This window comes from Notechis scutatus, chromosome 13, assembly GCF_049901735.1.
Source record: "Notechis scutatus isolate UNSWTSFEM ecotype Mainland chromosome 13, rNotScu1.2, whole genome shotgun sequence".
Classification (NCBI taxonomy): Eukaryota; Metazoa; Chordata; class Lepidosauria; order Squamata; family Elapidae; genus Notechis; species Notechis scutatus.
This window is the reverse complement of record NC_142021.1, coordinates 6,577,603-6,598,358: the sequence shown is the minus strand read 5'-3', so window position 1 is coordinate 6,598,358 and position 20,756 is coordinate 6,577,603. Positions and strand designations below refer to the sequence as shown.

Sequence of the window (20,756 nt, the reverse complement as noted above, 5' to 3'; positions counted from 1 at the left end):
CACACATCCTTCGCATTCTATACATTGAATTAAAAACCCTTGATATTGTATTAATATTGCACTATAAGGTAGAATTCAAAAGAGTTACTGCCCTGGGAGATAGAAGCTGTTTTTCAGCCTATTTGTCCTTGTTTTTATTATTCTGTACCGTCTGCCAGATGGTAATAGTTCAAAAAAAGAGTTACCAGGATGAGATGGATCTTTGAGAATATTTTGAACTTTCTTAAGGCAGTGGGAGCTATAAAGCTCTTCCAAAGAGGGGAGAGGGCAACCCATGATCCTCTGAGGGGCAATGACCTTAACCCTCTGGAGTGACATCCTATCTGCCCCGTGCAATTGGCAAACCATACAGAGGTGCAATAAGTTAAGATACCCTCTATGGTGCAGCGGTAGGTCACCAGCAGTTTTCCATTGAGTTGTTCTTTTCTGAGAAGCCTCAGGTAGTATAATCTCTGCTGGGCCCTTTTGACCAGGGCTGCAATGTGGGCACCCCAGGTCAGGTCCTCTTTTAGGGTAACACCCAGAAAATAAAAGAATAAAGGACAGCCTAGAGCCCGGGCAGGTGGGCGGGACCAACCGAAGAAAAGACGATCTTCAGACTGAACCAGTTAGGTGTCAACTGCTCTTCAGAGCTACCAGTTCTATAGAACCGGGTCAAACCGGTAGAATTCCACTGAGTGAAATGTCTTCAAAGAAAAAAAAAACAAGACACTCCAGTTGCCTCCTGGAAAAAAAGCACCTTTGTGATAGTCCTCCAGTTACGACCGTAATGGAGTTGGCAAAATCTGCTATTTGCGAAGAACCCAGGGTGGCTTTTCCACCTGCCGAGAGAACCAACCTCTTTGCACACCTCAGGTAAAACCTACCTGCAGATGTTATCGATTGCAATGTCCCGGAGCTGTTCGTACATGGAGGACTCATTTTTCTTGCCCGACATTACGCTCAGCGTGGACTCCGCGTGCTCGTTGGTTATGCTGATCTTGATGTCGTTGGTGCCTAAGAGGAAAAGAAACGGAGAGGGTTGCTTGGTGAGATTTTCTTACTCCAAAAGCGTTTTATGATTAAAATAAATTTGATCCCAAAAAATCCGATTTAAATTAAAGAAAAAAAAATTTTTAGATTAAATTTTTTTTTTTTATCCACCCTGCTGACACCCCACCCTCTAAACACCGCTGAAGATGTCACTTAGCCTGATAAGAAAATGTTTGAAAACCGGCCCAACAAACTCAGGAGAATGGAACCTCCATCCTCAAAAGAAAAATCAATTGGGCTGCTTAATGGATCAGGAAGACGCAACAGAAAGTGAAAACATGAATTGGACAAAGGTTGCAGAGGGCATCTAATAAGTAGGTCCAGCCCTGGCCAGCTTGCCAGTTTAGGGGTTGGCCATGGCCGCCCGTTCCTGCACATCGGTTGCTCTCGTCAACGGCCGACCGGTGGTGTTAGAAGGTGTTGTGCTTTGCCGGCAGCCTGTGCAGATGGCAGCGGAATCGGACAGTGGGGAAGAATGGGGATTAGTCCGAGAGCCTGAGGAGGACTAGGACGAGGGTCCTGTGTCCAATGCAGAGATGAGGCCAGGGCCATCTGGGAGTGGAGTGCTGACTCTGGAGCCTCCAGAGTCTGGCAGTAGCAAGGCAGAGGAACAAGGGGAGCCTGTTCCCAGTGCGCATGTGCGCAGAGCTGCTAGAAGGAAAGAGCAGCTGAGACAAAAGGGGCGACTCGGGAGTAAGGCTTGGAGGTGATTGCCCCTCTCATAAGGTATAAAGTAAGTGCAAAGGTAGGAAAACCTTTGCAGGAAGCAAAGTTGTTTTCTCTGTTCGGATTCAACCTTGAAGCTCTGTGTGGACTTTGTACTTCGGTTGGTTTTTTACAGTTCATTTGGCACTTTAGTTGTTGGCAGCAATTCAAAGGGAAGAAAGGTGGGTGCTTATCTCGAGGTACTATTTGGGACTCATTACGGGCTGGGAATGAATATAATTCCCAGCGTTGAAATAAAACGAGAGTTGTTTGGACTAAGCCTGTGCTTAATTACAGTCTCAGGAAGCCTTGGTCAGAAAAGAAGGGCCATTTCCTCAACAACTGACTGACGGCGTTCATAGCTGTCAGTGTTCTCCATTATTACATTATTCACAGCTGTCGGCGTTGTCCATTCTCTCTCCAACAGCAGATCGGCGGTGTTTCCAGCGCCCGGGTGGATGGCGCTGGGCGCAGGACGCTGCCGGAAGCCGCTGGAACTACCTAATATCACCGGATGTTGGCTCTGTGGGAGGGGACATGGCTATGGGTGTGGTTTCCACATGTGTATGTAAGCAGCGCTGGTAGGCAGTAGCTCCCAACACTGACTATTCCAAAGTTTGTGCTCATTCGTGCCAGTTCCACATTAAAACCTTGTATCAGGCAGCCGCCTGTTTGTGTGTGTCTTTTGTTGAGTTGATGGATGAGAAAGCAAACCAAGAATACCTGTCTGGTACTGGCTGTGATACTTGTACAATTTCACCAGGACTGGAGAGGGGATCACAAGGAAATCCCGCAAAGACGGATTGACCGAGTGAACCACCACGGGGAACCTCTCGCACAAGCGGCCGAGACCCTGTGGGGAAAAAAAAAAGAAAGTTTCGGAACATTACACATGACACGTGGAAGAAAGGCCACACAATCCTGGCTCTAACCCAGGGGTGTTAAACCCAAGGCCCGGGAGCCGGAGTCAGCCCACAGGGTGCTTAGATCTGGCCTGCAGGGCTGCCCTGGAAACAACAAAGGACCAGCCCGCGGTGCCTCTGCCAGTGAAAACGGAGCTCCACTGCCACTTTGCCTCCTGGGAAGCCGCCCCTCCCCGCTGGGAATCCACCACACCTGTAAGCAGCAGATCAGAAGAGGCAAGTGGGCGATGATCACTTTGCTGGAGGTCTTGGACTGCAACTTTTCGGACAACCGGATGCAGAGGTTTTCTGCCCCTGGTTTGCGAGAGAAAAACTCTTGTTAGAGGAAATGTCTCGTGGGAAGAGATGCAAACTCAGTCGGAACCCGAAAGCTAAACAGATACAGGTGCGCTCGGGCACACCTTGAAGTGCAAAACCCGTGCAATCAAGGTAGGCCTTTTCAGTGACAGTCATGACCGGTGACAGTCACTAAATGAAAAAATCATGCTTTACAAGTTTATTTCCACCTTAGGGACTGCCCAGGATTAATTCTTGCTTGTCACAAGCAAAAATGCCCGTCAGTTGCAAATGCAAGGATTGGTCAGAGAAGTAAAATTTTCAGCACCATTTGTAACTTCAAACAGTTGTTTGAGCACGGCAGTCGGTAACCGTGGTGTCTACCTAAATAGTCAATAACTTACGAGAGGTGGGCTGCACATACGGTAACAACCGGTTAGCCTAACACAGAACCAAAAAGGTGAGCCTGTGCGTGCACGCCCCCTTTGCGATTGCACACGGCTGCAAAAACACAGGGATTTCCTGCACGCGGCAGCTGCGGTGAGTAGAGTGGCGCGGGCGAGACGCGGAAAGCAGCTGGGCTGCGTGGGTGGGGTGAGCAAGCAGATATATAGGATGGGATAGCACCTGGTTGGGTTGGCTACCCTGTTTCCCCCCAAAATACGACCTACCCTGAAAGTAAGTCCTAGCTTGATTTTTTACATGTGTGCCCAATATAAGCCCTAATTAAGATCCCACCCAGTCCAGAGTGTATGGGTAAATAATTAAGTTAGGGTAGGGATGGAGGTGGAGCTGCCCTACTACTAACCTTTGGACAGTTGTAGCCAGGCCTCGCACACCTTGCCGGTCCATTTCTTCTGTAGCCGGGAAGGCTGCAAGAGTTTCCTAAAGGCCTCTGTAGCCGATAACAAAGCTCTGGATCGATCCAGAGCTCCGTTACTGGCTGCAAAGGCCTACAGGAAAGTCTTGCTGGCTGCAGAAGAAGTTCCTGAAGGCCCCTGACAGCGAAAAGGAGGCCGGGGAGACACATGCAAGTGAGGTTAGTCAGTGGATTAAAGCTCCCCCCGAAAATAAGACCTGGTGCCTTTTTTAGTGGCAAAAAAATATAAGACAGGGTCTTATTTTCATGGAAACATGGGACTGGTACGGGTGAGCCGGTCCGAAACTGCAGCAGCTCCCCCTCTGCTTACAACCACAATGAAGCCCAAAATTTATGTGTGGTTTAAATGAGAAATTTGTGGGGGTTTTGTAAAAGTTTTTTTAAATTTTTTAAGGACAAACACTAACAAACACAAACATAAAACATCAACATAAAACCATTTTCCAAAATACAGCGTGTCGGTTGGTACATTTCTTTCGTTCAATGTCACAATATCAACGGTCTTCCCTCCCAAACATACATTCATATTACATAGATCAACTGTACATATTATATTACGTTATACTATATTATTATTGTATCGTTATTAAGACTCAAGTATAAATTTATATATTTCTTATCGAGCAAATCTCAGGAGAAATTTGTTGAGTGGGTTTTTCCCCCAACTTTTGTCATCATATTTGTTAAGTGAAACACTGCAGTTCTTAAATTAGTAACCTGGTTGTTAAGTGAATCTCATTTTCCCCATTGATTTTGCTTGCCAGAAGGTCACAAGAGGGAATGGCATGACCCCCGGGACACTGCAATCGTCATAAATGTGAGTCACTTGCCAAGAATCCGAATTTTTGATCAGGTGACCACGGGGATGTTGCAATGGTTGTTAAGTGCAAAAAACCATTGTAACTTCGAACGGTCACTAAACGAAATGTTGTAAGTTGAGGGCTACCTGTACAGGTGGCCGAAAGTCATCGAACGGGGCAAAACTCATTTAACCACGGTCTCACTTAGCAACTTAACTCCTGGGCTCAATTGTGGTCGTAAGTCGAGGACTACCTGCATATAAGACTCACCTTGCTCATCCTTCACAGCCCAAACCATGAGGTCCACGCAGGCGGCGTTCGCCTGGCAACGCAATTTCAGCGGATTCAGCTCGTTGTGGAATTTATCGACTTCGTGAAGGAGCTTCTGAAGCTCCGGCTGGCTAGTGTTGAATTGTTCCAGCACGAAATCGTGAATTTCTTTCACAAAAGAGTTGGGAAGTTCTAAGAGATGGAACAGACAAAAAAATAATAATAGGTAAGTAGAATTCTGACAAAAACCATGTCTGGACATACAGTGATGGTGCAGCAAAAAAAGCATCAGGTTGGGGAGAAATGCTGGATCTTAAAACTAATCGGCCCTTCTTTCAGAACCAGAAATATCTTTTATTCCCCTTTGACAAACGTTCTTCATAGAGAACCACTCAGTTTTCTACAGAGAAGCATTCTCCAAATATTCAGAAGAATATTCTCTGGGACTCTGGGAATATTCAGTAGGAAAATGGCTTAGCTATTTCGTGAAAACCCATGCAATTTTGGCCGCCACGATGTAAAAAAGACGTTGAGACTCTGGAAAGAGGGCAGAGAAGAGCAACAAAGATGATTAGGGGACTGGAGGCTAAAACATATAAAGAATACTTGAAGGAACTGGGTATGTCTAGTTTGATGAAAAGAAGGACTAAGGGGGACATGATAGCAGTCTTCCAATATCTGAGGGGCTGCCCCAAAGAAGAGGGAGTCAAGCTATTCTCCAAAACACCTGAAGGCAGGACAAGAAGCAACAGATGGAATCTAATCAAGGAGAGAAACAACCTAGAACTAAGGAGAAATTTCCTGGAAGCTAGAGCAATCAATCAATGGAATGGCTTGCATTCAGAAATTAAAAATGCTCCAACACTGGAAGTTTTTAAGAAGAGGTTGGATAACCATTTGTCTGCAATGGTATAGGGTTTCCTGCCGATAGGGGTTGACCCGTGATCAACCGCGCCCCAGCCCCCCCCACCAGCCGGCCCCCCCTTCATTAAAAAAAAAACCCCCCAGCCCACCCCCCAAAAAAAACCCCCAACCCCATAAAAAAAAAAAAAAAACCCCCCCCCCCCACCCCCCCCCCCGGAAACCCCCCCCCCCCCCCCCCCCCCCCCCCCCCCCCCCCCCGGGGACCCGGGACTAGAGTACCTTCTCCCTCTTCTTCCTCTTCCCCTTCCCCTCTTCCTCCTGTTCTGTTCTGTTCTATTCATTTTGCTTCTCCTTCTCTCCTCCTTCTCCTATCCTATCCTATTCCATTCCATTGCATATTTTCTATTCTACTCTACTCCACTCCACTCCACTCCACTCCACTCCATTCCATTCCTCTATTCTATTCTATTCTATTCTATTCTATTCTATTCTATTCTATTCTATTCTATTCTACTCTACTCTACTCTACTCTATTCCTTATTCCTATCCTATCCTATCCTATCCTATCCTATCCTATCCTATTCTTATTATTCTTATTCTATTTTTACTCTTTTAAATCACCAGGAAGTCAAAAGCTTATTAATGCCTCTTAGTGGCCAATGATCCAATGGAGGTTCCTTCGTCTTCGTAACGCAATCGTCCTACCTTTCATATGGTACAGGGTGTCTCTCAGCATTTTGAATTGAGCAACGTACAGAGAGTCGCTGAACATTTTGTAGAAGAGCTCAGCGTGCGGATTGGCCTGTAAGGCATTTAATAGAAATGGATCAATTCAAGAGCAAATTTTAAAGCATCGGATTTGTACGGTGGCGATTCCTTTTTAAAAAAAAAAAAAAAAGAAGGGACAAGTCTCCCAAACGAGCAATTAACCAGCCTGTTGACTTTGATCCAGCATATGTAGATGATTAATCCACCAGAGAACCAATCAGCTGCTCAGAATTTAAATATAGCTCCAAACAAACAACCAATCCCACAACCAAGTGACCACACACTAGACTATATATAAGCTAAAGAGGAACAGGACAAGGACATCCTTACCTAGTCTGGTCACAAAATGTCCTGAAGCTAAAATGAAACAAGCTTGAAGAGCAAAACCACTGGCAACTTCTAAAACCCGAGCCACGAAGTATTTTTCTATTATTCCACTGCAAAAATAAACGTTACCTCGATAACTTCAGCTGCCACTGCATCCAGGTTTTTGAGAACAGAGTCCCCAACTATTTGCTTGACCTACGGTTGAAAAGATATACGCATATAAAATCCAAACGTTTGCAAAACGTTTTGAGCATGACGTGGATTGTGTAGGTGAGCATGTTATAGGTATTCCTTGACTTATAACCATTTGTTTAGCGACTGTTCAAACTTACGAAGGCACTGGGGAAAAGTGACTTGAGCCTATGGCTGTTGTACCACCCCCCTGGTCACGTGTTGTGGTTAGCCGGCAGCAGGTGCGGACGGCTGAGGAGAGCGAGGACTCAGATGAGGGGCCAGGACCATTAGGGAGTGGACTGCTGCCTTTAGAGATTGTGGGGGCTGGCAGCAGCAATGAGGAGGTTCCCGAGGAGCCTGTGCCAAGTACACGTACGCGCTGGATTGCTCATAGGACAGAGCAGTTACAACAGCACGGGCGACTCGGGAGTGAGGCTGCAAGGTAATGGCCCCTCCCTCAAGAGGATAAAAGCCAGCTGTGAAACAAACTTTCTTTGCAGAAGGCAAAGACGTTTTTAAACTCCAGCCTCGTGGACATTCCAGTATCCTGAGTTTGTATTTGAAGATTCTTATTTTGCAAATTATTTCTTGTTTGTTATCTTTTGGCAAGTCTCGCACAGTTTGGCAAGGCTTGTGCTTATCACAGCTAATTATTTTGCAAAAGCATTACAAGGTTTCTGTTCTTTTTGCATTGTGTTTGATTTGTCGGAAAAGGGCGTGGTTAAGAATATCACATGACCTCCATTTGCAACCTTCCCAGCAGGCTTCCGACACGGGAAAAACAAGGGGGGAAGCCAGATTCACTTAACAACAGCATGATTCACTTAACGAATGCAGTGATTTGCTTAACAACCCTGGCCAAAAAAAAAAAAAGATTGCAAAATCGGCTGCAACGCGCTTAGCAACTGCTCTGGTTAACTAATGGACATTCTGGTCCCAGTTGCAGATCTCTGATTAAAGTTTCAAGGACACTTTTAGCCCTGGAAATTACAAGCAGTCATTTGTAATAAATCAGTAATCTCTACCCACAAATTCTAACAATTTGGTAGCTAACAGGAAAGAGTTAATAGCTTTTGCACTCCTCGTTATTAAATATTTTCTGGCTGCAGAGAACTTTATGCTACACTGTCCCAAAGGTGCGTTTTTCAGGAGGCAACTGGATGCTCTTGTTTTTTTTCTTTTGAAGATGTTTCGTTTCTCATCCAAGAAGCTTCTTCAGCTCTGACTGAAGATGGTGGGGAAGGGAAGGATTTATACTCCTTGCAGTCAGCTGGTCATTTGCATCCTTTTAGAGGGTTGTTGAGGCCACGTGGAGGTGTGTCTGTGTCCTCAGGGTCACCTGAGTGGTGCAAATGGAGCCTTCTGACTGGATGGAGGGGAATGGAAGGATAGATACTCCTTGCAGACAGCTGGTGATTTGCATCCTTTTAGAAGGTCGTTGAGGCCACTTGGAAGTTTATCTGTCACCTGAGTAGTGCAAATGGGGGTGGAGCCTTCCTGAATATAAACTCATCCCAAACAGCCTGTGCCTGTGTTCAACAATGAAGGGACACAGGGAAAACAAACAAACCTCCTGCAGAAGCCACAGCTCCACAACACAATCCTTTCCAGCAGTCCCAAGAAGGCTCCACATCCATTTGCACCACTCAGGTGACTCTGAAGACACAGACAAACCTCCAAGCGGCCTCAACGGACTCCCTAAAAGGATGCAAATGACCAGCTGTCTGCAAGGAGCATAAATCCTTCCATTCTCCACTATCCAGTCAGAGAACAAGAAGCTTCTTGGATGAGAAGCGAAACGTCTTCACAAGAAAAAACAAGAAAGTCCAGTTGCCTCCTGAAAAAAAAGCACCTTTGGGACAACCATGACCTGGAGGACTGAGAATTTCCACAGACCTTTATCCTACCAGGGATAAATAACTCCCAGGGGCGGCCCACTTACCATGTTCAACAACTGGCGAAGCATTTCTAGTGGAATGTTAAACTCCTTGTTACTAATCCCATTAAAGAGGGGCGAAACAGAGAAACTGGAGCTGATGGTAGAGAAATAATATTCGGGATCGACCGCGCTTCCATCCGGCAGGTAGGAACCTTATTAAAGAAGGGAAGAAGAAAAATGGTAACCAACCTCTTTTGTCGCCCACGGAGACGAAACGGAGAGAAGGAAGCAAAGGACGCGTTCACTCTCTCTTTTTTTAAAAATTAATATTTTTTTAAAAAAATGATTTTATTTATTTTCAAAATGCATATGAAAATTTACATTTTAACAGTTCTGCGTCAAGCGTTACTTATATACATAAATACAATATTTACAATTCTTCTCCATATCAAACCTTGTTTCTCTTACCTAACCCTATATATATAACATTTCCCAAACCTCATAGAACTCAAGACTCTTCTTTCTCTTTTAGTTTCCTCGTCAGTCTGTCCATCTCAGCACAATCAAGTATTTTATTTATTCTCATGTTTTCAGAAAACAGGACGCATTCACTCTCAAAGCCGATCGTTTAACCAAAGTCCAAGAGGCTACACCAGGGGTCTTCCAACTTGGCAAGTTTAAGACTTGTGGACTTCGACTCCCAGAATTCCTGAGCTAACACAAGTGGAGGAGGAATTCTGATAGTTGAAGTCCACAAGTCTTAAAGCTGTCAAGTTTGAAGACCCCTGTTTAGACTTCTGACAACAGCCAACCAAACATGGCAGCTTTAAGACTTGCGGACTTCAACTCCCAGAATTCCTGAGCTAACATGACTGGAGGAGGAGTTCTGGGAGTTGAAGTCCACAAGTCTTAAAGCTGTCAAGTTGGAAGACCCCTAAGCGACACGCTTCATTAGATTTCCTTAAGAGTGCAAGAAAACCGTAGCACTGACAGAGCTCGCACGCACTGGCTTTCACTTGAGGATTTCAGGAGGTTGCTGACTGCAGACGTGTTTGTATGACAAGGTGACCATGGTTTAGCATGGGTGGGGAATGCAGGAGGGGTAACATAACAAGCTCTTGCTGGCCACTGTAGGAAGTTGGCCAGCACATCAGTGGTTGCAAAAAAAAAAGAGAATATTTGTAGCTCAGGGTTGAAATGAGGGGTCCATGGTGCTCTCTGAGCTTGGTGGTTTTCTTGCAGTCGTTTCATGATCCAACTAGATAACATCATCAGTGCTAGAAGGGAGTGGGGTTTGTGGAGGAGGAGGAGGAAAAGAAGAGGAAGACGACTGTGAGGTTCTTGGTGTTTTCTTGCAGATGTTTCAATACTCAACTAGATAATGAAGGCTAAACCAAGTAACATCATCAGTGCTCATTATCAGATTACTGATGTTATCTAGTTTGGGTAATGAAACATCTGCAAGAAAAACAACCAAACTCAGAGAGCACCAAGGACCCCACAGTTCTCTTCCTCTTTCTCGATCCTCCCCTTCTCCTCCTCTCTGCACACCGCACTCCCTTTAGCACTGACAGTGTCACCTAGTCGGGTCATGAAACGTCTGTAAGAAAACTAAGGTTAGAGAGCCCCGAGGACTCCTCGCATTAGTGGCACAAAATGAAAATATCCAGTGACCGGAGAAGGAGCCAAGTTGGCAAAGGACGCAACTTGGGGACAACATTTTCATATGTTATGTTCTACATGAATTAGCTGATTTTGTTTTTTGCAAAAAGAAGAAGGAAATACCTTCAAAATACTGTATAGCCGTTCCTCCCGGAGAACCAGGCGGAGGGATCCCACGATCAGGACTGACCTGAGATGGAGAGACGGGTATGAAATACCATCCAACGGGGCTGGGCTTTGCTCTGCCCTACTAGCTGGGTGGGAAAAATTAAGATGATAACTAAAATATTTCAAAGAAGGGCCACTGCCTCTAATTTCCCCTTGGTTGGTGGTCTTTTGAAATGCAAGCATCTTTCGGGCTTGAAGAATCTAGTCAACTAAAGGCCAGCACTAAATTGGTGCTAGATAAGAGTTAAAGGAACATAGTTTTTGTGGCTAAGGAGGGACTAGAATTCACCCTCTCCTGGTGATTGGCTCAAAATCACCCAGCCAGTTTTCATGTCTAAGGTAGAACTAGAACTCACCGTCTCCTGGTGATTGGCCCAAAGTCACCCAGCTGCCTTTCACAGATAAGGCGGGACTAGAACTCACCGTCTCCTGGTGATTGACTGAAAGTCACCCAGCCGGCTTTCATGCTAAGGTGGGACTAGAACTCCTAATCTCCTGGTAATTGGCCCAAAGTCACCCAGCCAGCTTTCATGATTAAGGCAGGATTAGAACTCACCATCTCCTGGTGATAGGCAAAAAGCCATCCAGCCAGCTTTCATGCCTAAGGCGGAACTAGAACTCACAGTCTCCCAGTTTCTAGCCTGGTACGTTAACCACTTAATTGTTCCAGGCAGAGTTACTTCTCATCATCATCCTCAGGACCACTATTTTTGTAGAGTGGTGCGGTGGCCTAGAGGTGGGATTCTCACCTCACAATCAGGAGGCTGTGAGTTCAATCCTAGGTAGAGGCAGATATTTCTCTCTCTGGGCACAATGAGAATATATCTGCTGAACATAACTCCACATTGGCAACAGGAAGGGCATCCGGCCAGTAAACACTCGGCTCCTTTCCGTTGCCCAGACTCCACCCGGCAATGGATTATGGGGGTCATTAAAAGAAGATAATCATCAGGACCGCTATTTTTACTGTGCAAATTTTCAAGATTAAATAACCCTCACCCACGTGCTTAGTTTTTCCGCTAGGTTGGAAATGCAATACTAGGCACAACGTCTGGCCGGTGTCAAAGTGAGCCTGGAGTTCAGGACATGGGGGGGGGGGATACAAGTAGATTTCATTCTAAAGGCAACCGCACCTGTGAGATGCTGGAAACGCTGCTTGTTTTCCTCTTTAAAGATCCTTCTTGGCAGACAGTCAGCAGGGAGTTGGGAAGAATGGAGCGGAAGTCGTTGAAGGAACGCCTCCGAATCCCGTCTAGCTCGCTGGAGGCCCGGCGGGAATGCGGGGTCACTTTGGGGAAAAGCTTGGACAGCAGAGCCTCTTCTGAGTGGCTGTAGCGACCAAACGCCCGGGATATTCCGATTAGGCAAGGCAGGGCGTATTTGCACAAATATTCTGGAAAAACAAGAAGTTGGGAGTTTATCGACCTCATCCGATAAAATGGCGGTCCACAAACTTTGGGGCACAAGAGACCGGTTTCGTGGAGAGGGGTTTTTCCGTGGACCAGAGGGAGCATGGTTTCGTGTGCTGCCTCCACCCCATGGATGAGACCTGTTTGCCCGGCCCAGTTTCTGGCATGCTGGGGGGTCGGGGTCGGTCCGTGGCCTGGGTGGTTGTGGACCCCTGCAGTAGAATGTTTCTTCCAACCAGCAGTTGCTACGTTAGCTTTCTAAAAACTCTTTTTTTTTTTTTAGATTTTATTCATAAATGTTTTTTGAATACAGCGTTTTGACCGAGTATATTAGTTATAAAAACACAAAAAATGTAGCTAATACTGTAAAAAATATTGTCCCATTTACTACTACTAATAATAATATAATAACACATACTGTAAATTAAGAAGTCTAATAACACTATCATAGTTTCCATACAGTACAATTCCCATTCTTTGCGTTTAGCTCAGAGGTCTCCAAACTTGGCAACTTTTAAGACTTGAGCGGAAGTGGTTGAAGGAACGCCTCTGAATCCCGTCCAGCTCGCTGGAGGCCCAGAGGAATACGGGGTCACTTTGGGGAAAAGTTTGGACAGCAGAGCCTCTTCTGAGTGGCTGTAGTGACCAAATGCTGGGGATATTCCACTTCCCAGAATTCTCCATGGGAGTTGAAGTCCACAAGTCTTAAAGTTGCCAAGTTTGGGGACCCCTGGTTTAGTTCATTCATATTTTTAGTACTTATAACAATTATAGTTGTATACCGTCCCTGTTTTTGATAAGACCGTTCCTTGTTTTCCTTCCTCTAACTTCTACCCTTGTTTTTAACCACGCGTAAAATCTATTCCTTGTCAAATAGTATTCTGAATCTTCTTTTTCTCTTCTTTTTAACATTAATATGTCCATCTCAGCACGTGCTAGGATTTTCCTGATTACCTCCTCATCTGCTTTCTAAAAACTCTACGGGTAGTCCTTGACTTATGACCAATCACTTAGGGATTGTACGAAGTCACTACAGACTCTCACAAACAACAGATAGTCCCCTTGACTTACAATCGTTTGTTTAATGGCTGTTCGAAGTGACAGCGGCACTTTAAAAAAATAAGTGACTTGTGACAGTTTTTCATACTAATGGCTGTTGCAGCATCCCCGGGGACGTGATCAAAATTCGGACGGGTCTTGCACTGTATTTACGCAACCCCATATTAGGAAATGGGAAGCCAGCTTGCTTAAGACCGGTCACTTAGCAACTGTGGTGATTCGCTTAAGAACCACAACAAAAGAGGTCGTAAAATGGGGCGTGGCTCATTTAACAATGGTCTTGCTTAGCAATGGAAATTTGGATTGGCTGTTGAGTCAAGGATTAACTGTACTATAATCTTTTGTGGATGAAAACAGTGGGAGAAAGTGGAGCTGAATTTAACATTTGTTGTTACAAGGAGCAATATGACATCGGAAACATATCTTGTTTACCTTTGTCCTGGATCTGTGGAGACTGACACATTCCCAAGAGAATTTGCAGCACTTGTAAAATTGGCTCCAAAACCTGTAACGGTAAAGGGCGACAATTCAAAATAAAAATCTAGGGGCAGAGTTAACATTACGTAAACGTGTTTCATATTGTAACTCCAGGTTGTTAACAATAGAGGGTAACATAAACTAACCAAAATACTAACAGTAATGTAAGGCTACAGAATGAAGTAGTAGTGTTGTGTCAGAAGATTGAAATGAAGATAAAGCCAGAGCTGCAATTAAATTATCTCCTTCTATGTTTCTAGGCACCTGATTGCCAACAGTTGAAAACATTCTTGCAAAAAGAGTTTAGCTGTCTTCAAAGAAAACCATGGAAGACCTTTGGGACTTTAAAATGACAGGAAAAAAATAAGTTAAGGGTCAATGTGTTGAATTGCGTATGGCCACTCTTACCTGCCCCCTCTTTTTAAAAAAAAATTAAATTTTTATTAAGTAAACATTAAAAACAGTTGAACACAATGTGACCTTTGTTGGCCGTCATTTTGGCCATACCTACTACAGCATAGAAATACATATAACAGTTAATTTTCCCTTTTTCCCAACATTGTTAATATAATGCTAGTTACATATTTGTTTCTATTTGCATTTATATAGATATTTATAACCTAGCTTCTTTTTCGTCTCCTTTTTCCCCTTGTAATATTTATATTCATATCATATTTGTCCATTATATTTCATTTTTTTAACTTACAAAATTTTTACTTTCATTCCTATAAAGCGTCAACAATTTTTTCTTTTCCTCGAGTCCAACCATTGATACCATTTTACTCCAGACTTCGTAGTACTGTCTCACCCTTATCCTTAATATCTAGAGTTAGTCTGTCCATCTGTGCACAGACTAACATTTTCCTTATTATTTCGCTTTCTGTAGGGGTATCTTCATTCTTCCAGTTTTAGGCATACACCAGTCTCGCAGCAGTCATTATGGGTAACATTAAATATATTGTTCCTTTACTGTATTTCTCATTTATAATTCCCAGTAGGAACGTTTCTGGTCTAAACTCTATTTTTTTGGCTAACCATCTCTTCCATTCATACCTTTATTTGCCACCAATACTTTTTTGCTTTTACACATTTCTACCACATGTGATAGTAGGTCCCCATCTCCATGTTGCCTTTCCAGCATTGTGGCTCTTACCTGGTCTCTTAAAGATGCATCTCTGTAGGCCACATCGGACAGCAAGGTCACCAAACAGAAGCTGAAATTTTCTGCAACTGGGAGGATGCCTATAAGTGTGGTAATTAATGGAATAGGATTGCGATTAACCAGAGGAATGCACGCCAGCGATCCACCCAAGACCAAGATGCGGGAGGCTTGGAAAGCCTTTTAGTTTATTTATTAATTAAATTTATTTGCCACCCATCCCATTAGTGAGTCATGGAAGTGAACACAGTGCTATGGAAGTGAACACAGTGCTAAACCTTTCCCCCTTTTCTTACTGCCTGGCCTCCCAAATCTAGCTTTAAGAAGCTGACATCAGATAGCCTAGGCCAGGGGTCTGCAACCTTAAACACTGCAAGAGCCATTTGGACCCGTTTCCCAAAGAAAACAAAACAACGGGAGCCACAAAACCTGGGTGGACGTGGCCAACTCAACGTCACTCCCACCCAGTCACATGACACACACATATATATACACACACACACACGGCCATGCCTACCCAGGTTTTGTGGCTCCCAGTATTTTCTGTGGGAAATGGGTCTTTCTCTCTCTCTCCCTCCCTCCCTCCCATTTCTGTTTTTTGTTTTACCTTCTCAGGTCAGGCGAGAAGTGACTGGGAGGGGAGGCCAAGGGGCGGGGCCAGCCAGTGGTGGGATCACCCAACAGGGAGCCACAGCAGAAGGCCCGAAGAGCTGCATGCGGCTCCAGAGCTGCGGGTTGCTGACACCCGGCCTAGGCTAAGCCAATGCTTCTCAACCTTGGGAACTTTAAGAGGTGTGGACTTCAACTCCCAGAATTCTCCAGCCAGCACGTGGAATTCTGAGAGTTGAAGTCCATACATCTTACAGTTGCCAAGGTTGAGACACATATGCCTCAGCCTAAAATCTAGCTAAACTCCTCCCCCCCCTCAAAAAACAAAACAAAAAACACAGTTTAAAAAGTCACCTCGGCCTTTTCGCGAATTGCTTTCTTCAATCCACTGCACTTTGGGAAGGCCTCTCAGTAGCCGGAGAAGATAAGGGATGAGTGAATCTTTGTGCTGGAAGAACAAATTGTTTTGGTTTTTTTTAATGTCACAACAACAACAGAATGCAGCAGGAAAATGTTATCTCAATACTCTAAGAACGAGGCCAAGCCCAGCTCAAATGCATTGCACAAACGATCAGAATAATCTGCACGACGTGGCTGATAGGATTTAAGCAGAAAATACAGAGAAAAGGGCTTCACAAAAGAATAGAATAGAATAGAATAGAATAGAATAGAATAGAACAGAATTCTTCATTGGCCAAGTGTGATTGGACACACAGGAATTTCTCTTTAGTGCATATGCTCTCTGTACATAAAAGAAAAGATACATGTGTCGAGGGTCAAGAATCATCAGGTACAATATTTAATAATAGTCATAGGGTTCAATAAGTAATCAAATCATACTAGGAAACAGTCAATATAAATTGTAAGGATACAAGCGACAAGGTTACAGTCATACAGTTTTAAGTGGGAGGCGATATGTGATAAGGAGTGATGAGAAGATTAAAAGTAATAGTAGTGCAAACTTAGTACATAGTTGGACAGTGTTGAGGGAATTATTTGTTTAGCAGATGGATGGAGTTTGGGAAGAAACTGTCCTTGTGTCTAGTTGTTCTGGTGTGCAGGACTCTATAGCGTCGTTTTGAGGGAAGGAGTTGAAATAGTTTGTGTCCAGGATGTGAGGGGTCTGTAGATATTTTCACAGCCCCCTTTTTGACTCGTGCAGCATACAGGTCCTCCATGGAAGGCAGGTTGGTAGCCATTGTTTTTTCTGCAGTCCTAATTACTCTCTGGAGTGTGTCTGACTTGTTGGGTTGCAGGCCAGTGTTTGTCAACTATAAGAAGTGTGGACTTCAACTCCCAGAATTCTCCAGCCAGAAGAAGGAATTCTGGGAGATGAAGCTCCTCGCATCTTAAAATCGCTGAGCTTGAGAAACACTGCTTTAAACAAATGAACATGGCTAAACAAGTTTAGCAAACGTGAGATATCACGGTGTTTTAATAGTTTTATTTCAGTATGTGGAGTTTTTGGCTGGTGCCCTAGAGAACCTGAGGAAGGGGGTGGTGGTGGTTGTAAATCTTTTTTTTAAATGTATTAAGAGAATAAAGGGGAATGGTACCTGCAGGTCAGACTCTATTAGAAAAATTCCCAGTGCAATCACAGCATCTCTGCGGCGTTCGTCCAGCTGAAAAATCCCATGGATATCCACCGGACACATGCAGAGAAGTTTTTGGACCTATGGGAGAAAAAGAAAAAGAAGGATATACAGGTAAACCTCAACTTACGACCAAAATTGAGTCCAAAATTCCTGTTGCTAAGCGAGACGCCTGTTACATGAGGTTTGCAAATTTCTATTGCTGAGGAAGACATTTGGGTAAGCGAGATTTCCCGTTTTACGACCTTCCTTTTACCATACTTAAGTGAATCACTGCAGATGTTAACTTAGTAACAAAGTTGTTGGGTGAACCTGGCTTCCCCATTGACTCTGCCTGTCAGAAGATTGCAACATGGGACAAAACTCACGCATCAAATGTCTTGCTTAGCAGCAGAATTTGGGGGCTCAGTTGTGGTCATAAGTCGAGGACTACCTGTATAAACGTATAGTTTACTCATATTGTGCAGTCCCATCCTATGCATATTAGAGTCATGCAAGCTCTAAGCAATTCAACAGGTAAATCTTTATAAGATCGCACTTTGAGATCATCATCTTCTTTTAATGATGCCATAATCCCTCGGGGGGAGTCTGGGCAACTGAATGGAGCGGAGTGTTTCCTGGCCGGATGCCCTTCCTGTCGCCAATGTGGAGTTATATTCAGCAGATATACACTCATTATGCCCAGAGAGAGAAATATCTGGCTCTACCTAGGATTGAACTCACAGCCTTCTGATTGTGAGGGGAGAGCTCCACCTCTAGGCCACCTCACCACTCTAAGATCGCACCTTGAGATACTTTTCAGAAATCAGTATTTCTGGAACTAGTATTTATTGATATCCCTTTGTTTTTTTTACTGTCCTTAATACTTCATTGCTCTCTGACCACTCAATAGAGATACAGAGATATATCCTAACTCACTTAAATGCCAGTGTTCATGCAATTTGGTAGGGACCAAAACAAATCTTTCTGTATTAGTGAGATATTCTTATCCAATTTGCCTACTAAACAGCCATAAAAACAAAATATGTAGAGAAGACATCACAATAATCAGCCAAAAGCGAAACTCATAAACATAGGTACCGAAACCACACCATTACAGGTGTGGTATAAAAATGTACGGAGAACTGTCACTAGAAAAGCCACAGCAGTGAATATGGTCTCAAATGAAAACCTGAATTGTAGGTTAGGTTATATAATCCACAGAAAGACAGATGAATGAGAATCAGCCAAAGATAACTTGGTACAGAAAAATTGTAGAGAAAAATAACTTGGTACAGAAAAATTGTAGAGAAAGATAACTTGGTACAGAAAAATTGTAGAGAAATCTGCGATTGTGTGTGTGGAAGAATACAAAACCAGTTGCAATAAATTGGGAGGTTGACTTGAGCAAATGTTTATTGAAGTCCGGCAAAAGTTTATTTTTACTTTAGACCTTTAGCAGTTACAACTTTACAACCTTTATAAGAAAACAATCATTCTATGTGGAAAAAAGAAACAGTGAATACACTTTTATCAAAACAACCAGTCGCCAAGTTTAGAAAGAAACTCTCTAATCCAGTGCTTTTCAAAGCTGGGAATTTTAAACCATGTGAATTTCAAATTGCAGAATTGCTAGCTGGGGAATTCTGGGAATTGAAATCCACACATCTTAAACCTTTCAAGTTTGAAAAAAAAAAAAAAAACCTGCTCTAAACTAAGAAACAGTGATCCTGTTCTTAATCACTTTAAAAAATTCCACAATAATCTAGGCGGCTTATTCCCAAGCAGAACATTCAACAAATCAGCTCAGACATAAATCTGATTTAATCTAAGCTACACCTACATTGGGTAATAATAAAAATTCACCAGAACTCAAACAGAATTCCTTTATTGCCATTGCATTCCACGAATACAATGAAATTTGAAAGCTACTCCAGCACAGTGCCTTAAACACATCACAATCACACTACAGAGTTTAAAAATTAAAATAATTATAATAATAGGACTAAATACAGATACAGATAGATAATCAGAGTTGGAAGGGACCTTATAGGTCATCTATTCCAACCCCCCACCCAAGTGGGAGACCCTACACCATTTCTGACAAATGGCAGTCCAATCTCTTCTTGACAGTCTCAAGTGATGGCGCTCCCACAACTTCCGAGGGCAACTTCTGTTCCATGGGTTGATTGTTCTCACTGTCAGAAAGTTTCTCCTTGTTTCCAGGTTAAATCTCTCCTTGTTCAGTTTCCATCCATTATTCCTTGTCTGGCCTACAGGAGCTTTAGAAAATAGCTTGACCCCTTTCCTCCCTGTGGCAGCCCCTCAAATATTGGAATATTGGAATCATAAATGCAGGACTCAAAGAAACAATGACTGACTGTACTGTATTGACTGATAGATCATCCTAGCAAAAAGGTCTACCAAATTAAAAAAAAACTTGGAAGCAATTGAACAGCTTGACAACAACACTTATAAATGCTGCAGACACCAAAAGATATTACAAATGTCTTTTAAAAGAAGGGGAATGAAGAATGTTTTTGAAACTAAACAGGTACAAACATTCCTAATTGCACAGAGAGAGTGGAAACACAATTCATATGCGTAATATTGCTAAAGCACAAGCATTTCCCAATAATGCTTACATTAAATCTTTATTATCATCACCTGACAAACAGGTGGATTATCTGACAAAGCACTGAACTTTCACTGAAGTTCACTGCTATCATGTCACTCCCTAATTCTTCTTTTCTCTAGTCAGACCCAAAACCTGCAGCCGTTCTTGATATGGTTTAATCTCCTTGATATGGTTTAATCTCCTTTGATCATTTTAGTTGCTCTTCTTTGAACTTTTAGAATACATGGGACCCTTGGAGGTCTTCTAGTCTGGCCCCCTTGTTCAAGCAGGAGAGTCCTAGACCGTTTGAGACAAGCGACTGTTCAGTCTCTTCTTAAAAACCTCCAGAAGAGACTGGACAGTCACATTTGAAACGGTCTAGGGGTCTCCAGCTTGAGCAAGGGGGCTGGACTAGAAGACCTCCAAGGTCCCTTCCCCCTCTATTCTGATTGATTGGAATGGTCAATGGAGTAGAAGACCTCCAAGGTCCCTTCCTGCTCTATTCTGATTGATTGATTGATTGATTGATTGATTGATTGGAATGGTCACCTCCAAGGTCCCTCCCAGTTCTATTCTGATTGACTGATAGGGTCTCCTGCTTGAGCAAGGGGGCTGGACTAGATGACCACGAGAGATCCCTTCCACCTCTATTCTACGACCGATTGATCGATCGGTTTCCGCGGCCAGCCCTCTTTGTCATCCTCTTCCCGGCTGCTCTTAGCGGTCCAGGCCCCGAGAATCCCCCCATTCACCCCACCCCGCGACCCTCGACGCTCCCCCCCCCAACGCCCGCCTGCCCGCCTGCACCTTCTCGAGCGGGGCGGGTCTCTGGACGGCCAGCGAGCGGGCGAGCGACAGCACCGTGTTGAAGTAGAAGCCCCGCGACGAAGCCGGGCTGCCCTGCCTCTCGGAGCGCGCGGCGGTTACGGCCGCCGCAGTGGCAGCCGCCGCGGTGGCCACGGCCAGCGCCGACATCTTGGGAGGGAGAGAAGCGGCGAGCGAAGCCGCCCCCACAAGCCGTCACGGCCGGGCCACGCCCCTCACGCCGGGCCACGCCCCTCACGCTCCTCAAGGACGCGCCCCGTTCTCCTCTTCTCGCGAGAGCTGCCCAGATTGCGACCCCAGCG

At 44.3% G+C, this 20,756-nt stretch overlaps 1 protein-coding gene across 1 annotated transcript in view; it reads right to left on the bottom strand.

The window, feature by feature from the left end:
- Nucleotides 1–20,685, bottom strand: part of PI4KA (phosphatidylinositol 4-kinase alpha) — an 82,087-nt gene extending 61,402 nt beyond the window's left edge. Inside the window, exons 1-14 of the mRNA XM_087942428.1 lie at nt 20,437–20,685; nt 16,998–17,114; nt 15,796–15,889; nt 14,827–14,915; nt 13,629–13,701; nt 11,862–12,121; nt 10,684–10,750; nt 8,962–9,110; nt 6,975–7,040; nt 6,456–6,552; nt 4,887–5,078; nt 2,854–2,954; nt 2,461–2,590; nt 867–996 (exon numbers count right to left, since the gene is read on the bottom strand). Coding sequence (XP_087798554.1) covers nt 867–996; nt 2,461–2,590; nt 2,854–2,954; nt 4,887–5,078; nt 6,456–6,552; nt 6,975–7,040; nt 8,962–9,110; nt 10,684–10,750; nt 11,862–12,121; nt 13,629–13,701; nt 14,827–14,915; nt 15,796–15,889; nt 16,998–17,114; nt 20,437–20,604 — 1,733 coding nt within the window. The 5' untranslated portion in view covers nt 20,605–20,685. The remainder of the gene's footprint in view (nt 1–866; nt 997–2,460; nt 2,591–2,853; nt 2,955–4,886; nt 5,079–6,455; nt 6,553–6,974; nt 7,041–8,961; nt 9,111–10,683; nt 10,751–11,861; nt 12,122–13,628; nt 13,702–14,826; nt 14,916–15,795; nt 15,890–16,997; nt 17,115–20,436) is intronic.
- Between the last annotated feature and the right edge of the window lie 71 nt (nt 20,686–20,756).